Here is a 22,079-nt window from a genome sequence, read left to right on the forward strand (position 1 = left end):
TGCCCAGAGCCTCGTAGTCTCTTTTGATCTTCTGGAGGCTATTGCTTGCAGTGTCATTGGTTCCCACATGAACCGAGAGGAAGGGGTATTTGTCAGTGGGTTTTATGATTCCTTGCAGTCGTTCAGTTACATCTTGGATCTTAGCCCCGGGGAGACAGCACACTTCCCAAGACATCTTGTCAGGCCCACAGATCACTGCTTCTGTTCCCCTCAGTAGGGAATCCCCTATCAGCACTACACGCCTCCTCTTAGGTTTGGTCGGGGTTCTTCCATGATCTGTCCGTTCCAAGGTCGCCTGCACATTCCCTGAGGACTGACTTTGCTGCTCGTCTTCATATACCTGATCGACTGTAATGAGGGAGAGATCCTCAAATGGAGTCTGCTCTTCGTCTTTCATGCTAGGGAAGAGGACCTCAAAGCGATTGTGTATTTCTAAACAATCAGAGCAAACCCTGGGCCTCCTACTTCTTTGAGTCACGTTTCTCCATATATCTGGCTCCTGTGTTGGTGAACTAGCCTCCTTCTCAGGGGAGTCCCCTGTCTCCTCCTTGGTGGAGACGGTGTGCTCTGTTGCTTCCAAGAAGAGCTCCAGCTCTCTAATTCTTTGGAGCGTAGTTACACGTTCCTCCAGTTGCTGGACTTTGTCTTCTAAGAGGGCAACCAACATGCAATTGCTGCAGGTAAAGCTGCCTGCAACCTTTGGCAAGATGGCAAACATTGCGCAGGAACCGCAGGCGACTGCAGCTGTTCCCTCACTCTCCATCTTGAGAACGTGTCGTTGGGGGTGGCTACAGCGGTCCTCCATCATAAAAAGCGTGAAGACAGGACAAATAACTCCCCCCCAAAAAACCTAGGTCTCCCCCAACAAACGTGTGAGACTAGCTCCCCTAAATCTAAAAGATGGATCAAACTGCGCGCGCCCACACACACAAGAAAACCCATTTTGCTCCTTCTTCAGCTGCTGCCATGCAAGCTCTGATAAGCTCCTCCTACAGCTACTCACCTGCCTCAACAGAAACCCTGCCCCCTCTGACCTTTGCACAGGGAGAGCAGCTAATCAGCCACAAAGAAACACACACACAAGAAAACCCTTTTTTGACACAATTATGGTTGTAAAAACTTTAGTGGTTATTTTTTGTAAACCGATTTGAGGGTTTTTTCCTACAGTCAAGTGGTATAAATTTTATGAAATAAATAAATACATAAAATTGGTATCCAGAGGCTTCCACCTCTGGTCCTCCATCAAGATTAATAGCCATGGATAGCCTTATCACCCATGAATCTGTCTAATCAAGCCCCTTTTAAAGCCATCTAAGTTGGTGTCTCCCGCCACTGCTTATGGCAGCAAATTTCATTGTTTCAGCTAAGGCTAAGCACAAGCCATTTGGTTCTCTTCAGTTTAATTTTCAGCCCTGGCTGGGTGACAAGGTGGTACCTGCACACAGCTCTCTGTCCCCAATGCACACACAGTTTGCAGTTCTGGACTGCTTTCAGATTGGGAGGGTGGGGATTTAAAAAACGAACAAACAAGACTTTCCTGCTTACCCCTTTGGCATGCAGAAATCATTCCTGGCCATACCCTAGATTCCTTGGCAACCAGCATGTCCGCACAAGGGACACCTATTTTGCTGGGGGCAGAGCGATAAATATTTCTTCTGTTGAAGCAGACCGTTTGTCCATTTAACCCAATACCGCTCTACAGGTCTTGATCCAAAGGTCTTTCCCCACCTGTGCTGCTGAATATCCTTCTAACTCCATCTTTGGGAGGGAATGTAGCCCAGCGCTAGAGTACATGACACGTTGGGCTGGGCAATATCTGGTTTTCAACATTGTGATGTATCACCAGCTAACCATCGTGATATAGTGATATATCATGATGTCTGAAATAACACTGAGAAGGGCTGAAAAAGCGGCTGGGCTGTGGAGGGAGGAGCGACCAGGAGGGAAGGAAGCTCCCTCCCTCTGCAGCCTGGCCTCAGCCGAGGGGAGCCTGAGAAGGCGCTCCATCCGCCTGCCTGCACATTTGGCAGCCTCTTCCCTCCTGGCTGGCTGCAGGAAGAGCAACCAACCGAAAGGAAAGAGGCAGCCCACTTGCTCAGGCAAAGGCAAACACACAGGCAGGTGAGCAGCCACTTTGAACTGGCAATAAATTGCGGCTCACCGGCCGCTGCCAGCACAGTAGAGGCAGGCAGGCAGCTGGGAGTTAAATGCACTGTGCTGGCAGTGGCTAGGAAGCCGTGATATATTGCTAGCTCAAAATGTCTGAAACCAGTATCGCAATCTGAATTTCATTCCAGTTTCAGACGATGAACTGAAATATCACCCAGCTCTAATGACATGCATGCAGACTGTTCTGTTTCCAGGATCTCCAGGCAGGGCTGGGAAGGACCTTCAACTTGAGGAAGCTTTCTGAACCTGAGATGCCAAGAACTGACTTCCGCAGGTGATCTGCCACTGAGATCCCCACCCACCTTGCTCTAAGGTTTGCTTTGCTTACTAGCCAAAATACATGCAACAAAACAAAACAAAATTCCTTGGTTAATGTTGCCCACATTCCTTGGGTTGAAATCAACAGCACCACACATGAGGAACAGTTTAGAAGTATTATAACCCAAGAGCCAGATGCACAACTAAAGAGAGTTTGGTAAGATGAACTCATCCTCCTCAAAACGAAATCAGAGAAAATGCACAGCTCCTGGCAACCAAGTCAAGGATAGCAGAAAGTGCCAGGAAAGGTAAATTACTTCTCTTTTTGCCGGAGATCATCATTCATCTTTGTAAGCTGTGAAGAACTGTCTCCTGAGGATTTCATTATTTCGGCTATATCGTTTTGGAGTTTGGCTTTAGCCTCGATCAGTTGGCGCTCTCTCTCTTCTCTTTCTTTCATTTTCTTCTCCATGGCTGAAGAAGGAAGAAAAGTGATCAACCAAGTACATAAACAGTATATTCAAAAACAAACCACATGCCCTGAAGACATAAGAGATGGAAAGCATAAACTTTAATGTAAAGTAAGGATCTATCTGTCTATCTAATCTCCAAGAATGCAGCTGACTTCAAATGGAAAGTTACATGTGGAGTTTCAAACTTGGAATTGAATGTAAACGACAACAAAAGCTTTGACCAACAGGATGAATAGCACAAAAGCAAAAGTCTATCTGGAGTTAAGCAACTCTGGAGAAATCCTGCAAAAGAAAGGAGGCAGGACAGAATCAGAGAGGGGCTTCTCCTGCTAGTATGAAAGATAGTTTGCAAAGCCCCATCTCAGAGGGTGGATGGGAGCCGACCACTAGGAAAGGGAGGAGTACCAGCAAGTCCAGTCCAGAGGCTGAGGAAAGTGGGCAGAGACGAGGGGTCCTGGGAGGGGGATCTGACCTTCCAGCAATGTTGTCTAGATCTATGGTGGCGGCAAATGTCTAAGCAGCAAGGAGGCTAAACTTCAAGATCTAGGCTTCATTTTCAAGAGGCCAGATGTCACATGCCCTGTGGTGGATTTCTTGATGCTGTTTTTAGAATTGCCTTTCAGGTTGCATTAAAGGTAGGATAAAATTACCAAAAATAAACCTGTAACATTCCTGTTGTTTGTCCAGAATTTATGAATAAAATAAAATGTGCCACATGTAATGGTTGGAACATCACATGAAAATGTACTATAAAAAACCCAATATTTCAACCTAGTCACCTTCTCTTACCTGCCAAGTTAGATCTCAGCTGATCCAGTTCAGATGACATGTGTGCAAATTGTTGTTCTTTTTGGTTTAGTTTTTCAACAGTTTCTATGGGAATAAAATGTTAGCATTGGTTAGATTTTTAAACAATGTCACATTACATTTAGAATAAGGCATGTATGATAAAAGGAAGCAATTCTGTCTGTCTGCCACACTCATTTAAAAAGATTTAATTGCATTCTTAGGAACCATACCTTGCATAGATTTTTGTATACTTTCTGCCTCATCACCAGCCTCAGTAAATTTTTCTTTCTGGGAGGTAGAAAAAAAATCACATTTAACCATTTGGCTTAATATGGTAAGGCACTACATTGATTTTTTAAAAGATATACTGTAATTGGTTCAATACACCTTTAAGCCAACAACACAGGATCTTCACAGCACCTCACTCTTCTTTACAGGGCATGTGAAAAAGACATGAAGTCACCTGAAAACTGTGGACAACATAATGACCTTTGCTACAGACCAATGGAGAAAACTCTGACTTGGTGTATTTCGAGTCTGAGAGAGCATCTGGGAAGCAGAACTCCTCCTTATTTTGTGTTAAAACCAACAGCTTTGGGTTTTCCCAAATCTGTAACATGTGGGCTGTTGCACAGACCTGTACCCTATTGAATGGTGTGCCGTTATAAAGAAAAAAACATTATGGACCATGTGTTGTTATAACACTTTTCTTGGTCTGTGGCAATTGCCACTTAGTCCAACATCACACCTATCAATAAGTGCACAATAGACTGGGAGGCACGAGGAGTGAGTACATCGTTGCTTCTATTTTCAGATATAAGCGTCTGTGTGGAGTGTCAGCCACTAATGGATATGTCTTTGCTTTCTGTCAGATGCTCATAGGGGCCGCAGCCCAGCACTGGGACCCATGTTTTGCATGCAACTAATTGTGCTGCAGACTGCATAGAAAGAGCAGTGGTCCTACTCTATACAATGCAGCTTCCTAGGTTAATAAAATATTGAGCTTTTAATACTCCAAAAATTGCAGTGACCCTGAGAAAGGCAGACCAGCAACGTGTGGACCATGAGCAACGAGTGGGAAACAAAAGACATGGCTCTTGCCCAGATACAAACATACCAGTGGAATCCAATAGATGGTGCAGAAAGGCACTTCATTATGTTTTTAGGATTTACTACAAGGCAACATTTCAAGCCACAGAGTTTTAATCAACAAGAGAGTTAATAGTTTCCTGTCCAATTTTGCCAAAGACACAGGTGGATGTAAAAATGACTAGATCTGAAATTTCCAATAAATCCCAATTATAAAAGCCGCAAAGCATAGCTCAGGGGGTGCAGGTGAAATTTCCACCAGCTACTTACCAAATCTTCAAGCTCCTTTCCCAAAGAATCTTTAAGCTGATTTACTTCACCCAAGTGATTTTCAAGATCAAGAATCTTTTGCTCTTTCGCTTGTAGTTCTTTGACCAGACTAACAGCCTAGCAAGGATTATTATGTTGTGTGAAAATAAAAGAGTTACAAAAGGACAAAACAAAGGATTTTGTTGAAGTATTAAATAATAATAAAAAGGAGGTAAAAATAAACAAAATGCATGAATATAAACTAAACAGAAAATGGTATGTAAACTAAATTAGAATTGTGTTCAGAAGTATCATGTATATTTTCATTTTTGCATTAGGAATATAATCATGATTACTGAATTTTTAAAATTGTCTTAGTTTTAGGCTCCAATACTAAATACTAAATGGCTAGTCCACTGAAATTAATGGGGCCTACTTCTGATCTTAAGATTGTGCAAGTATTTGCTTTGATCACACTGTGAAACAATAAGCATTTGTGACATTGGACATACATTCATTCCCATGATTGAAATTATGGTCAGTTGCATAGGTCATGAACAGCCTTCTAATGATAAAGGTTTAACTGTTCAACTTGCAGGAAATCTGCAATTCCACAGGACTTTAAAAAACAACTGATGCCTGAAAGGAAATATGTAAAAGCTAGTATCTAAGTTATCATGTGAGGGGTTTTTGTGATTACAAGCACTGTTGTTATCACAGTGTTTAATTGTGCAAGAAGGAAACCTGCTAGCTATTTGCTCTAGTTGGACCTTGCAAATCCGGAGAGCACCTGCTGCTACAGCACTGCTACAGCTAAGCAGGGGTCGACATGCTCAGTAGCTGCACAAAACACCACCAGGAGCCCTGCATAACTAAGAACAATAAATAACTAGGAAAATCAAAACCTATTTTTTTCCTAATTCAAGAAAAACAACCTCTCTCATAGGGAGATAAAGTATTTCTGTTGTTGCTATAATATTATTATATATACTGCTTATATGCCAAAATGGCTTCTCGGTCAAGGCAGAGGATGGAGGGAGCATCGGAGCCCAACACTTCCTCTGCATCTCACCCTGGGCAGAATTCCCAGGAGCCAATAAGCAGTTCAGGCAGACTCTGAACTCTGGAGTTGCAACAAGCAGATTTCTAGACTGGATTAAAACTCTGGTAGGTTGCAATACAAACAGGAAGTGTGCTCATTGCTGCCTGAATAGTTAACACATATACCAAAATAGTACTCAAAATAAAAACACATCTAGCCCACCATCCTATTTTTCCATAGTGGCCAACCACAAGCCCACAGCAGGCCCATAAGCAAAACATGGGCATAAATGCATTTTCCTGCTGTTGGTTCCCAGCAACTGGAATTCAAAGGCACACAACCTCTGAACCAGCAAGCAGCATCTAGCCATCATGACTAGTAGCCATTGACATTTATCCTTCAAGACATCGCCTCATCTCCATCTAAAGCCATATAAGCGGTGGCCCTGACAGCCGTCTTGTGGCAGCAACGACATAGTTTATGCACTGCATGAAGGACTTTGTTCTGTCTGCCCACTGATAGATATGTTTTATGTCTGGATTTTTAAAAACTCATCACTAAATAATATTTCATAACACCCTTTCTCTAAGAACAGACTACCACAAAACAGCATAAATAAAAGTTTTTTAAAAATGAAAAAAAATAAATGGATGGATGGATGTTGGTACAAACCTGGCTACTTTCATTATTCCTGTCATTCTCTAAACTCTGTATCTTTTTTTCAGCTGCCTCAAGCTCCTTGCTAAGCTTCTCCAGCTCCAGTTTACCTTCAGAACTTGCCATCTGAAGAGCATCTAGTTCCAAGAGCTTTGTTTCAGTGCCTTTGATCTTTGCTTTAAGATCATTAATCTCCTTGGCTTGTTCTGTGCACTTGGCCTGGAGCCCCTCTAGCGTCTTTACCTTTATCTCGGCCTCCTGTAACTTGTTCAGAGTGTCTTCCATTTCCACCAAATGCTGGTCTTCAGCACTTTCTAATTTGGTGTTCAAGGCCTCCAAGCTTCTCTCCTTGTCCTCTGTGACTTCCAGCAGCTTCTCTTTCAGAGTTTCAACCTCCTTCAGGAGATGCAGCCTCTCGTTTTCTTGCTTTAGTTTCAGGTTGGATGTTTCGCGCTGATGCTCCATTCTCATCTTCTCAATCTGGGTCTTGAGCTCTGCAAATTCAGCTGTCTGAGCCCCAACGCCTTTGCTGAAAGAGGTCTTCAGCTCTTCCATTGATTGATGATGTGAAGCAATGGCAGACTCCAGCTTGGATTTCCATAACTCAATCACATCTGAATTCTCCTTGTGGGCAGCATCCAGCTTCATTTTCAGGGACTCGTTCTCTTTCAACATCTTTTCATTGGATGCCAACAAGGTTTTAATTTCCTTATGGCATGACTCTTCACTGATTCCAACCTTCTCTTTCAGTGACTTCACCTCATCCTGATGCTCCTTGCTTAGCAGTGCCATCTTCTCTTGCAGTGTGCTGATTTCTTGCAGCAGTGAGAGAGAAGTGTCCACGTTGCTGACTGGCTTACTGGACTCTAATCTTGCTCGTAACTCAGTTACTTCTTTCTGCCGCAGTACTAGATCTCTTTCCAGTTCCATTATCCTAGATTTTTCTGATACAGTGGCCACCTAGCATCAGAAGCATTAAAAAACAACAAAAAGAGGGCAGAAATGGTTAAAACAGTGGATTTCATTTAAGAGTGGAGAGGTTTGCTGGTCACTTCCTCAGGACAGTAACTTGGCTTTTCTAGCACTTCCAAGGAGGGTTTCTGGAAGGTTAACTAAATCTTGGCAATCTATTTTAAATTTCCACCTTTGGTGATATTGCAAATTGAAGTCAAGGAATGATAAATTAAAAGCTACTGAACATGTGCCTATAACAGCTTCATGACCATCATTTAGTTGTTCTTTTTAAAAAGTATTTGCCTCCAAAAGCACATAGTTCTCAGGTATATTCAAAATTACACTTTAGCTCCAACTGATCTGTAGGTTATCTGACTGAAGTTAGTGATAATACAAAACGGGTTAAGTCAAAAGCTTAGAACGGCAGCACATTTTACTTAAGCACAAGGCAGATCTAGCTCTGGCTGGAGCTGGAGGCAGAATGGGGTCATGGCCCTTTCAACCGTACTAAAATGGGCCTTAGACTAACATTTCCTTTACATTTTTAGGATTATACTAAAAACGCATACAGTGGAACCTTGAGTTGCGGACGTAATCCGTCCCAGAGGCACGTCCACAACTTGAAGCGTTCGCATCTAGAAGTGCCATGTCTGCGCACATGAGTGGCATGATTTAGCGCTTCTGCACATGCGCGAGCAGCAAAACCAGGAAGTAACCGTTCCGGTACTTCTGGGTTGCCATGGGATGCAACTTGAAAAGACGTAACCTGAAGCGGAAGCAACATGAGGTATGACTGTATGTGCTGGATAGGACTGATTAAGTGTTCTAGTCCAAATCATCCTGGATGGTGAAGAAGGATGTAAAGCATCTAGAATAAATGAAAACAAGCTTTTCATAAAATCCTGGCTGTGGTAGACAGACAAGAGTTTCCCTTCCCAGTCCTATAAACTAAGCTACCTCCATCCAAACCCAAGCTCACTCTAAACTTCGCCAAGTCTTTCCTCCCCCCCCCCCCCCGCTCTCCCCATGAGACTCTGAACAAGCGTCATGTGCTAATATTTGGACACTGGCACATTTCCGACTGGGATGAAAATGATCCATTTGGTTAAGAGTCTTATTCAGATGCAAAAGAAAGATGATTTGATAAGCTGCAAGTAGGTTTTGGAGCAGGACGCAGCAAGTTGACATGCCTGAAGTTAAGAATCAGGTTTTGACCTCCAGAAGTGAGATGTCTAACTGACAGAGGCTCAAAGTTAAAGGAATGCTTCAGGTTCTAGCCACAAACTATTCCATTTCAAAGCAAAATATTCAAATAAAAGTTGTGTTATGTCTGCTAAAAAGTACAAAACAGAAGTTCAGGGCACAGCTACAAATATTTTCAAACTCTGACTGTCTGAAGTGATCCAGATTCAGATGAAGCACCAAGGGTGTAGGGGGAAAGTTTGCCTCATCTAACTTTACTGTCTTCAGCAGAGCTCTTACTGGAAACAGCTTAAGGAGTGGGGCTGCTGCTTCTAACCAAGACAAATGGCAGCGTGTGTAGAAATGCATAACGATACAACTCCATCCCCTCAGGTTCTTCACAAAAGGTCACGTTTCCGTACAAGCCCCACAAGTAACCAAAGCGGCACTGAGCTATCCAAGAACTTTTAAAGCCCTTTCCTTACAACATCAATCACTGCAGGAAGAATCACCACTAAACTGAACCAAAACATCAAAATTAGTCTTCACAACAAACTATTTTATCATCAGCTGAGGAACGACTGTGTAGAATTGCAAGGTCTTCACTCACTGTGGATGTGCTTTTGGATGTGTTATTCTCTACTCTTTCATTTGAAAGTATCTTACCTGGATTTTGTTACAGTAAGAAAGCCATTTTAAGAAATTAATTGTATGTTTAATTGTACCCAACACCACTGTACTCTTAACAGTGTAATGGCAGTAGAAGACAGGGTGACATATCCGATCTTCTCCCCAGACATCTTATTCCCATTCAGCTTCAGCCTCAGGAACCTTCCCCATCACGAAAAAACCCAAAACCAAAATCAGGTCTTGTTCATTTAAAACAGTGAAGTTCATTACCCTAGTGTCTTCTAACTCCCTCTGGAGTTTCTCAGCTTTGGTCTTTTCAAAGAGCAGGCTCTGTTCAAGCTCCTTAATGCGCGCATGCTCCAGTTTGGTCTGCGTCTGTTAGTAAAAAGGGAAAGGAAGAGAACACAACAGTGCCACCATCACATGCCAGCACAAGAGGAAAGAGGAGCTACATGCAGGAAGGGCCACCAGTTGTCTTCTACCAGTGATGAGCAGCAAAAGAGGCACGTGGGTAACAAAACCAAAAAAGAAAAAACAAACAAGGTGATGTTGCAGGTGAGAAAGACCGACTTGAAAGTGTGTGACGACAAATGGCTGATATGTTGAGAGAAAAGATGTGCACACAGAGAGACAAAGGAGCATGAAGAAGAAGAAGAAGAAGAAGAAGAAGAAGAAGAAAAAGAAGAAGAAATGGCAAGGTAAAGTCATGCAGCCAAAGTTATTTATCAGTGTGACAATTATCAGCACAAATTAGAATAGTTAATGCTTTGTAAGATTCAAATACCTGAGGGCAAAGACTTGTTCTGTGCTGTTCCAGAGGGCAGGACTAGATCCACTAAATTATTGGAGAAGAGATTTTGGCTGGACTTCTAAACAGCAGGAGTAGTTGGGCAATGGAACTAATGAACTATGTGGGGTTCTCCCTCGCTGGACCTCTTCAAGACAAGGCTAGGCAGCCATCTGCTGGGGATGCTTTCGCTCTGGATTTCCTACATCAAGCAGGGGACTTGATGGCCCTTCAACTCTCTGAAGCCCTACAACTCTCTGAAGGCCTCCTTCACCACTGCAAGACTGCTGGTGCTCACTGTGAAATGTTGACTGGCTTTAAAAAATAAATAAAGGCTTGTGGTAGCAGGCAAAATATCCACTCACTTTCTGCTTATGGACAAGTCTGAATGCATCCCTAGAGACTTACAAGCTTTTCTGCTCAAGGTCTTGCTGTACTTAATAGTTTCTACTATTAAGAGAAGAGTAGAAGATTAGAGATTCACTTGTCACCCAAAACGCAGAAATTGTATGAATTGGCATTAAGTTCCAGATTTATCTAAGTGTGTGGGGGGGGGGGTGACTAAAGGTAACTTGTATTCCTTCCAAAGATTGATCTAGGGTTTCTCGGGGCATCTTATTAGTGAATTACCACAGGATGCCCACCAAAAAGAACTGCTACAAAATTGATCAGAAGTGGTAAAAGGTAGGGCCCCCTTCCCCAAGGCAGAGAGCTGGAAATTGCTTCAAACCAAAAAGTGATGCAGGAGGATTTGGGGATTTTGTGATGTGAAGAGACACAATTGCCTTGAACAGGTATCATGTGACATGCCTATGAATCCTGACCATAAACAGGTGCGGCCATCTGTGGAAGATCAAAACATTCACACTGACACTATAAGTCCCAGGTTCCCTCCAGGAAGGCCTTGCAACCCCCACATGCCTTCTCCTTTCCTTCTGGGCCCAGAGAGACACATGGGAGTGCACAGTGGCAGCAGCCATGAGCAGGAGGAGGCAGGCTCATTTGGGGAGGGGAGCACTACACGGCACCTTGTCCAAGGGCCCCTCCAAACCTGGAACCAGCACCAGCGAGGGGTGATGTACTAGGGCATCAATAACCATCCTTGAAGTGGACTGCAAGGAAAACCTGGTTGCTGGGTCAAAACAAGTACCAAACTCCTTGTTGAACATTGAGAAGTTATTTTTGCCTATAGAAGCCATTTTCTGCTCACCTCTTTTGCTGCAAGGTGGACAAATGAATGGCTGGACAGCATCCTTAAGAAGCCCTGAAGCCTTCAGTTGCTGACATTTAACTCAGAATACTTGTAAGCAATATCTGCTTTTAGTACAGGCACATAAGAGAGCTCTCCAAGGAAGCCCTGCATTATATATAGATGACAAAAGTATTTAGTAGTTATTTACCTCATGACTAGCATGCCAGGTAGAGGAGTCACCTCCAGAATTAATTACTGGGTGTGAATCTGGAAGGTCAGGTTGGATTTTGCCCTCCCTGAAGGCCTGGCAGGCTTAGCCAGATCCAAGAGAAGCTGCTTGTTCAAAGGTGCCTTTGCTGTGAGCACCTAAGGCCAGTCCTGAACATGCAGCTAATGATGTAGGGATTGGGGGACAGGTCCCAAGGGGGGCTAAGGGGGTGTTGTGCTGTTGAAGGCACAGCTGGGTGAGACAAAAGGGGGCCATTCCCAGTGGCTGCACCCAGATTATGGAACAGCAGGTCGGTCCCCTCCTGTTCTTCACCACTTACCAAATGCCATTTTTCTTAAACAGGCTTTTTTGTTGATGAGGCAGACAATGTTTCTTTGGTTTTTCAACAGCTGACACTGTCCCTTTTTTGTAATTATTTTATGAAACAGCAGTATTTTATTTTATAAGCTGCCCTGAGTGGTATTTTTACACCAGAAGCGCAAGGTATAAATGTTTCAAATAAATTGATTTGAAGAGCTCAATTAATTAATAGAGAACTTGTTTTTTATGTGTAAAAAACAAATGAGGAATGGCTAACAATGAGGTATGGCTAACTTTTTACCACTTGCAGCACAGAATATTTCAACCAACGGAAGTTAGAAAGTGAGTAAAACATGGTGTTGGCGGAGCATCTCTGAAAAATTTCACCGGAGAGCAGCCATAGCTGAGTACAAGATACATTTGCGGTGATGGGACAATAACCAGCAGCCATGATAACCAGCAGCCACCATCTCTAGTATACCAACTGGAAAAGATCAGTCAGTCTCAACCCATTCCAAGTATACCCAAAAAATTGGATGAGACGTATTTCTTTTTATTACCTGCCATTTAAATAGCACTTTTCTACAGCTGTGTATAACTAATGAAGAAGCCACATATCATTAAAATCAATTAATTTAAACAATATTACAACCAGTAACACTAAAGAGGAGGTAGAAACAGAACAATTAAGGCAAGTTTTTTAAAATTCTAAATGCCTACTAAAATAAATACTTCTTAACAGCTCACTTAAAGTAGGGGTGGCTGACCCATGATTCTCCAGAGGTTGCTGAGCTATAACTCCCACTGTTGGTGGGGCTTGGACTCCAACAACATATGGAGGGCCACAGATTACTCAACCCTGATCTAAAGGCAGGAAAGGAAATAAAGTGGCTGACTTGAGCTCTCCAAAGAGAATTCCATAACTGCGGTGCCACTGCTGATAATGCCCTGTGCTTAGTATGTGCCAATGGTATGGCCCACGGAGGGGACCCAAAGAGTGCCTCAGAAGCTGCTTAAGGACTCAGGCAAGTTCGTATGGGCAAACACAGCCCTTCAGGTAACCTGGTCCGGGATCCTTCCTTCAACAGTGTCCCCTTGAAAAAGATGGTCCTCTCGATAGGACCATCCCTGGACTAGATGTAAATCATTGCAGTGTCTGACTCTTCAGTTTCCCAAATAAAAAAAGGAGCAAGAAAAACGGGATCTAAACGAGTCACTGGATCAGTCCCTGTTCTCCTTCATACGCATACTGCTGAGCTTGTAAGGCAACCCTGCAGACAGGCACAAAAGCACCCTGGGAAAATCAAATTCTTCCATGGTAAAAATCCAAAAATTAGTTACCAAGAAGAACTGTTAAGAAGAAATTACCTTGTTCTACTGGGGTTTTGGGTGGGGTGGGGTGGGGTGGGGTGGGGATTTGGTCCCATGTATGGCATTCTCTTCTAAATTCTGTTTTAAAATTGCCTGTAGGCAAATGATAGCTGTACAATGTTTTTATTTTACTCACGAAAATGTGAGATTATGCTGAATTATGCTTTCCGCCAAGGGATGTTTCTCAAGACAGCTAATTTTTTGAGTGTTGTTTTCAGTTTTACATCAATGGCTCCCATTTCTTGATATCTGATACAAATCAGAAAGAGGCAGGGATGAAATCTCTAGGAGAAAAGCAGCTGCCCTTGTATCTTACTTGTTGCAAGTAATATGGACATACACAAAACTGGGAGTATGGAAGAAAATAATTTTAAAAAATACACTCTAGTTTTGAAGTGTGAGGCCTGCATCTCTGCAGTTACAAAAAATATCTCACCCACTATTTTGGGCTCTCAGTATAAAATCTATAACTTTATTTCTGCATAAAAACTCCCAGAGGGGCAGTTGCATTGGTCGGTTGCAGGGGAAAAAATCAGTGTCCTTTAGCACCTTAAAAACTTAACTAATTTATTTTGGAATAAGGTTTCATCACGCAAAGTGGACTCCAGGACTCTTTCTTCTTTCTGCGTAGAGTTGACAAGCTTTTTACTAGCTGTTGCCTTGTGCTTCTCATAGCAGCTTGGCGTTCAGACATTGTAAGTCAACAAGGCAGTTTTTCCTTTCAATACCATGAAAACCTTCATACCCTAAATGTATACAATTATGGTGTCGTAAATGCAAAGGAGCATCAGACAACTAGGAAAAATATTTCTGCTCTAGCACCTTTCTACAGGTACAAACTGGAATAAATGGGGTGGTGATCATTCCAAATCACCTGTCCTGGGAGGCTGAGAACCCTATAAGATGTGGCATCAACCTTTTAGCAAACGCTCAGATAAAAAGCCAACAGCTAGCATTTCAGCAAGCTTCCCTGAAAAACAAAGACGCCTATGCGGCAAGATGCCTGCTACCATACATTAAAAGTGAAAGGAGGCAACCAGCATATCAGAGCATGAGGAAAGCACAAAGTATCCAAAAAAAGAAAAGGAGGAAAGGGACAGATTGCATGCAGATTTATGTGAACACACTATGGCCTGATTTTGAAGAACAAAAGAGACCAAGTTTGCTACACTTAGCTCTGTGCAAATGGAACATGGAAGAACGCACAGCTGAAAAGCTTCATATTTCTATTTTGTTTTGGTTGCGTCCCTGGGGATCTTAGAAAAGCCACTAACTTTTTTCCTTTTGCAACAAGCAAAACAAGTCAAGGAGGGAAGAGAATCTTCCATGTAATGAAGTGAAACTATTTCTCTAAAACATTTAAAACTGAACAGGTGGGAGATATGCTAAATGAAGGTTAATTTTTTTATCTTCTCCTTTTTGCCTTTCTCTCTTCTCATGGAACATGGGAGTCTCATCTCCTGAACTGCCATCCACTGAACATATGTCAGAGCTCCTAGGCTGGCCAACAGAATTTTGGTAGAGGCTGAGCGTTCTGCTGGTTTTAAACAGAACCCAGGATTAACTGCCTACAAAAAAAAGATCACAAGGCTTTAGAATTAAGGGCATTGTGTGAAGCTTGAGGACTGGGTATAAAACACAAACCAAATCTATGAATATAGCATTATTTTTTAACAAGAATTACACAAGATCCTACATTTAGAATGCTGCCGTGGTTCTCACAACTACATGCACACAAACAGGAAAGCTTAGGCCCCAACAGCAGATTATTTCATTAGTGGTTTAAATACATCATCATCAAAAAGAAGTTTTACTGGCAAACTGTCTGTGTTAAAATGGGTTGGGAACTGTCTGTGTTAAAATGGGTTGGGGGGAATATCTCCACACATTCAGATGTCCTCTTACATTCTCAGGATCTTCAGAAATCTGCCTCTTTTGCTATCAGCAAAATTAAAACAAAGAGAATTCATGGGAATGCTTAACACTACAGTTTAAATACAGTGAAAAAAGTTGGTACATTCAGACTCTTCAAACTGGGATGGATTTATAGAATTGCACCTTTTTCTCTCTGAAATGATTTTCCTCTTCTCCCAGTGACCCCATAATACAAGAATTACCTGAAATTGAGGGACTGTCCACAAGCACACCCACCCATGGAAACTGTTGGATACGGAAGTTCCACAGGTTGCCAAAGGCTGTTGTAGGGGTGTGTGTGCCTGCGTGCAAATGTGTACACATGCACCGGGGGGGGGGGGGCTAGGTTCACAGTGTGATCTTTTCTTAGAACTTATACATAAACAGGAATTGTATGCTATGTCCAGAATACAAAGTGGGCATGTAGCCGAAGTGTTTTCCAGCAAAACTGATTTCTAAGATTTTTCCAAGGTCAACTTCATATAACACTGTACTTAAAACTTCTCACTGTGGTGATGATGGGGAGGGAACAGCCACTTTTCAATGGGAGAAAGTTAATACATTTCCACCCTTTATTAACCTAACTCCAGAAAAAGTAAGGACGGGTAGAAGTTATTGAAATAAATAATAAAATTATTGGGGGGGGGGTTGTATATACTGATAACACAAAAAGGACACAAGACCATAGACTGAAAAGAGTAAATGAGTGTTCCATGAATTCTAGATAAAGTGTATGAAAGACTAATGTAAAAGTTGAACTAAAGAAGATTTGAAATGGACATCTCAATACAAGGCTAGCATTTCCAGATTGAAACTACTTGCGGCTCTGCAAGTCAGTTTTGAATTTTGCATTGCACATATTACAGGGGAAAAGGCAGCGACTAAACATTCTGTTTTTTTCAGACTAAGCAAGAACATGTTAAAGAAGCTTCAAGATAGCCAACGTTATAAATTAAGAGCCAAAACAGAAATGTAGGCACGGAGGTTTTCTGTTTAAGCCCAACATGCAAATCAACGTGCCTACAGATTTTGGTAAAATGTGTGTATTGGCAATGAAGCAAGAAGATGCTCAGCATCCACATTTTATCCAATACTTGAATAGAACATAGTCTAAGAAACTAAAGCCATTGTCTAGAAGTGCAGAGTGATATCTACTATAAATGATGGACTGGGCTATTTACTGGCGCCTTAATGTACATACCAAAATATACCAACTTCAGCATTCATTTCAGTAAGGATATAGCTATACACTGCAACTTTTAAAAACTTTAGCATTGGATTTTTAGTTTGCAATTGTAATAAATATTTTGGAGTGGTGCCTGCAAAATATATAAATGATGGAACTAAAAACATATGGATGAAACTAAGTTACTTGTTCAGATGCAGGATGAAGAATTAGGGGGAAAAACCCATCAGTACTCCTACAAGCTACACAACTTTAGAATATATTCCAGTAACGAATATGACAGTATCTCTATTTGTCTTGTGTATTTCTGGACTGTCAACCACAGAGCATAAAATCCTGTAATTTTCATCTGTTTATAATCTGCAGTAGTAGTAGCTAGAATAATCCTAACCCTTTGTAATCAGCTTTGCAGAGCTGGAGGCATTTTACCTCTAAATCGCCTTTTGTAATGGATTCCTCTTCTACACGGAACTGGAGGTCTTCAACCTTCCTGCAAGGAAGAAGAGAAGGAAAAAGATCTGCTCACTTTTTTGAGGGGGAGGTAATAAAGCATCACAGCTACTTTATTTTACTTATTCAAATTTATATACCATGTAATAAAATAGCTCTAGGTGGTCAACATAAAGTATACAACTATCAAATTTTTTAAAAACTATCAAAAGAAACTAAGTAAAAAAAGAATAAAACTATATAGCATAGATTAAAACTGAGCACTACACAAAAGAAAGAAGTCTAAGAATTAGAGCTACCGAGGGGGAGGGGCACAATCCAAAGAGTAGGTGCCACCACTGAGAAAGTCACTTCTGCATTGTCATTACCAAGTGACAGTCTCCTGGCCATGGAAAGGTACAGACTAGCAGTACTATAAAAGTAGAAGGAGGCAACGGATCCCTGCTCCCACTATGGAAAACAAAGGCAGTTCCAGCTGGGGCATGCAGACAGCAGACAGCATCCATTACTTCTGCAGCCTCAGGGGGACATCTGATGTCAGGTGACATCAGAGGGCCAATCCTCTTCCACGGTCTCATAACACCAAGCCTTATGAGGAATGTTTGAAGGAGCTGGGTATGTTTGGCCTGGAAAAGAGGAGACTAGGAGGAGATATGATAGCTATCTTCAAGTATCTTAAGGGCTGTCACATGTAAGATGGAGCAAGCTTGTTTTCTCCTGCTTTGGGAGGTAGGACTCGAACCCATGGCTTCAAGTTACAAGAAAGGAGATTCCAACTAAACATTTGGAAAAACATTCTGACGGTAAGAGTTGATTGACAATGGAACAGTCTCCCTCGGGAGGGTGCAGGCTCTCTGTCCTTGGAGGTTTTTAAGCAGAGGCTGGCTGGCCATCTGTCATGGGTGCTTTAGTTGAGATTCCTGCATTTTAGGGGGTTGGACTAGATGATTCTATGAACAGTCAATGCCCTCTTCAAACACAGGTTGTTGCTGAAGGAGAACATCTAGGACCTCCTCTTGACCACTTGGATGCCAGGTGTCCACATAACTGCTCAAAGGACGTGCCTGAGACCATGCTATTTTTAAAAGGTGTGTCAGTTCTTTCAACTGTTCTAGATATAATTCTTCCCTTGGTATATGTTACATCCTCCAAAACAGGCCATTGAGGCAAACAAGTGGATTGTATTACACAGCTGGTCTATACACAGCACATCTTTGTTGTTACACCTCTGGAAATTTATACAACTCAAAGCCATATAGAGAAATGTTTATCTATGTCTTTGGCAATCCCTGGAAGCATGTGGGAGTTCACAGGGAAAATATATCTTCTTTACCTTAACCACAGTGAAATTCATAGCCAACACATTTCCAGAGGAAAGGAGCAGTTCCGATGAGAACATTGCTGCAGCCTCAACAAAGGGTGAAGTGGGTGAAAAGAGGTAAGCTGCTGCTGACTGGCGGAGACCGCATTTTGGGTGCCATTATGAGCAGAGATTGGGACGCAGGTGGTGCTGTGGGTTAAACCACAGAGCCTAGGACTTGCCGATCAGAAGGTTGGCGGTTTGAATCCCCGCGACGGGGTGAGCTCCCGTTGCTCGGTCCCTGCTCCCGCCAACCTAGCAGTTCGAAAGCACGTCAAAGTGCAAGTAGATCAATAGGTGCCGCTCCGGCGGGAAGGTAAACGGTGTTTCTGTGCGCTGCTCTGGTTCGCCAGAAGCGGCTTAGTCCTGCTGGCCACATGACCCAGAAACTGTACGCCAGCTCCCTTGGCCAATAAAGCGAGATGAGTGCCGCAACCCCAGAGTCGGCCACGACTGGACCTAATGGTCAGGGGTCCCTTTGCCTTTATGAGCAGAGATTAGTCACATGGAGAACTGACAACCTACTGGAATGGGTGTGTTCTGTCTCCACTTTTGGATGCATTATGCCTCTGAATACCAACTGCTGGGAATCAGAAGTGGGGGGGGGGTGCTATTGTTCTTATGTCCTCCTTGTGGGCTTCCCAAAGGCAACTGTATGGCCAGTGTGAGAGCAGAATGCTAGAATGGATGGCCCCCTAGACTGTTATGTTAACCCACCGGGAAGTTTTCTTGTGGAACCATCATGGAAACAAGCAAAGGCCATGCAAAAACACTAACAATCAACTCATTCATTTCAAACTGTCTTTCACAGGAGTTCACAGTAGATTGTTCTCTACATTAATTAGCCATATGAACTTCTTGCGCTGGGCACCAAAATACCTCCCACAGCTTCCCACAGGAAAGCCCTTGCACGTGATGAAAATCCTATTTACTACATTGTGTGTGAGCATTGCATGACATTTCTCTGAAGTTACTCAAAATTCTACAGTAAACACAAGGTGTGAACAAGACCCATAGCAGGAGCAGAATTCTAGAGGTTTCATAGAATCATAGAGTTGGAAGGGACCCAAGGGTCATATAGTCCAGGAATCTCAGCTAGTTTGTCAGTGGGATGCAGAGAGACTCAATTTCAAATCTGCACTTATCAGCAGTTTCTGATGACTCCATAGTTTTTCTGCTTCTGAGGCTGCTCAGTTACAAGTTACAAGGGTACGTGGAAGTGGAGGAAATACTAGACGTCCGAAGCCCTGAGTATTTCTTGAGCTGCAAAATGCCAGTTCAGTGAATGTGTACCAGCCAAGTACACTGGTACTATTAGGTTGCCTGGCAACTTGCTCAAGGCCAACCAGGGACAAAGTTAAAGCAGTCACTGAACTGGAATTTCCATGACTTGCAATAGTTTATGCCTTACTGCTGTACAATATAAATATAAAGCAGTAAGTCTGCTCAAAAACTTTCTGACGAGTATTAGTACATTTACAAAACTGTTTTCAGATGCAAAATTACCTCCCACCTTTATCTGGTTCATCTCTACAACCCTGCAAAGTTAGCTATGCTAATATTCCCAGTTTTTACAGAAATGAGGAACAGAGATTAGACAACATATTCCCTCCTCCCAAGGAAGACAGACAAGAGATTTCTAAAGAAATAATCATCCTAACCTAACTGCAATTCCCAAGATGATTTGAGGAAGGCCTTTACAGCTAAAAGTGGAATAAAACTGATTTGAGCCTGTAGTACAGATACAGAGAGGGGAAATTTCTGGAGGTTACACACTAAATCAACAGCAAAGATGGAAAAGGAACCTAGCCAGCCTCGTTTCTTCTCTTCTTCCTCACCAGGACCACAATCTTTTTGTTCTCCATCAGCATCACCATCAAGCACTTATAAGGATGATTTACTCAATGCCACACAATGAGTACCAAGAATTATAATTTGTTCTAAAATGTCAAAATACATCTTTCTGCATATGTTCAAATTACAAATTTAGCATACCTTCTTTCTTCCTCCAGTTGGTTAAGCAGTTCCACCTTTTCTCTGTCAGCAGCTTCAACCAAAGCCCTCAACTGGTCCATCTTAGCCTCCATTTCCAGTATTCGCTGATGAACAAAGATGCATATTAGACAAGCCACACATTTACTTAAAATCAGTATATGTGGTTTAACGCCTTAAATTTGCCTGCATCAAGAAAGTAACAACATGCCTTATCAAAATTGAGCTAATGCAGAATTAATGTGTTTATCCTGGCCAGTGCAGAAAGTGTTTGGGGTTGGATGGTTCGGGTCATTTTTTTCCATGTTAATGAAGGAGTCTCTTTAACAGACCCAAGCAAAACTTCTCTCTCAGTTTTTGGCAGAGTCTTTTTACTTATCCATCCTCTTGCACTAGGAAACAGAACAATCCACATTTCAATGGGTAAAGGGCCTACCTGATCATGGCCATCTCGGGCCAATGCCAGCTGCTGCTCTACTTCCCCAACATGGCTGGTGGCCTTAGCAACCTCTGCTCTCTCCAGGTCCCTCTCAGCCAGGAGCTGCTCAATGTGCTGCTGTTTCTCTTTCAGTGCTTCCTGCAGAGCAGTGGTGCCTGAAATCTTCCTTGCATATCGTGAAGATGTTTCTGTCAACTTCAAGGATAAGACATGCATCTTTAAGAGCCTAGCTACCACATTAAAAAGCATTAAAAGCACACTAACTCAGCATACAGAGTCAATCTATCATTTCTTCTTATATACATAAAAATGTAAGACTGTCATCATGCAGCCCCAATTGGAGGATTTGTAGTGCTTCACCACAATCTTAAATGTGGAAGAGGAGGGGAGCAAAAGAAAAGGCATGTTTTAGAATGTCAGTTTTAAACAATAGCAGAGGTTTGTATAAAACAGGAATGGAGAGAGACAGAGCAGCTGTGAGGATATGGGGCTTGAGTGAGTAAAGGTAAGTGAGGTGGGGGCAGGTGGGACTGGCAAGCAACGCAAGGAGGGGCACCAGCCTCTATAAGCAGCATGAGTATGCATACGTTTACAGGCAGATCTTCCATCATGGGGCAAAAACAGGCAATGGGGAGGTGAAGTGAGGGATAGGAGAACCACCCTTAGATTATAAACAGTTCACAAGACCCAACCCATGTGTATGTTTGTCATTCAAGACCACCACAGTACAAACGGACTGATTTGGTCTGAAGTGAGAGGGTAGATAGCACATTCTGCAATGGGTACCACTTTAGTCCAAAGAAGTGGACAGCTTAATTAGCAGTCCTAAGTGCATGCCTATACAGGAAGCTTCCCTGGCTTTTGGTATGTGCTTTGTTTGATAGATTACCAACAGCAAGAGCAGCAAAGAAGTCTGCATTGGAGCAGCGGCCGTGGGGCCAACATCACTGCCTCTCTTTGTCCAATCAGCACATGATTTCCATCACAGAGGGCCTTCTTGGTAGTGGCATCGACCCTGTGGAACGCCCTTCCATCAGATGTTAAGGAGATGAGTAATTATGTAACTTTTAGGAAACACCAGAAGGCAGCCATGTATAGGGAAGCTTTTTAAGGTTCAATGTTTTATTATGTTTTTATATATGTTGGAAGCCGTCCAGAGTGCCTGGGTCAACCCAATCAAATGGACGGGGTTCAAATAAATTATCATCATCAACATCAATGCTGTGTGGACGTGGTGGGTGTGGCATGTTGGAAAGAGAAACAATCAAGCTTGAGTTTGCATAGATGGCTTCTGACCACTGGGACGTTGCTGCATCAAACAAGTATATCTAGAACACAGAGAAAATTGAGAGCTGAAGCTCTCTTGT

The 22,079-nt window shown here is 42.6% G+C and overlaps 1 protein-coding gene across 11 annotated transcripts in view; it reads right to left on the reverse strand.

Moving 5' to 3' along the window:
* The window catches only part of CLIP1 (CAP-Gly domain containing linker protein 1), a 107,350-nt gene that overhangs the window by 46,295 nt on the left and 38,976 nt on the right, over positions 1-22,079 (reverse strand). For 5 of the 11 annotated variants that reach the window (XM_081841575.1, XM_081841574.1, XM_081841569.1 and 2 more), the window contains exons 6-15: positions 20,710-20,907; positions 20,277-20,380; positions 16,901-16,961; positions 15,277-15,309; positions 9,763-9,867; positions 6,742-7,686; positions 5,049-5,165; positions 3,920-3,977; positions 3,690-3,773; positions 2,745-2,901 (exon numbers count right to left, since the gene is read on the reverse strand). In XM_081841575.1, coding sequence (XP_081697701.1) covers positions 2,745-2,901; positions 3,690-3,773; positions 3,920-3,977; positions 5,049-5,165; positions 6,742-7,686; positions 9,763-9,867; positions 15,277-15,309; positions 16,901-16,961; positions 20,277-20,380; positions 20,710-20,907 — 1,862 coding nt within the window. The remainder of the gene's footprint in view (positions 1-2,744; positions 2,902-3,689; positions 3,774-3,919; positions 3,978-5,048; positions 5,166-6,741; positions 7,687-9,762; positions 9,868-15,276; positions 15,310-16,900; positions 16,962-20,276; positions 20,381-20,709; positions 20,908-22,079) is intronic. The other 6 variants (XM_081841571.1, XM_081841579.1, XM_081841570.1 and 3 more) reach the window with 5 other exon arrangements.

This window comes from Podarcis erhardii (assembly GCF_964252035.2).
Source record: "Podarcis erhardii genome assembly, chromosome: 15".
NCBI classification, from domain to species: domain Eukaryota; kingdom Metazoa; phylum Chordata; class Lepidosauria; order Squamata; family Lacertidae; genus Podarcis; species Podarcis erhardii.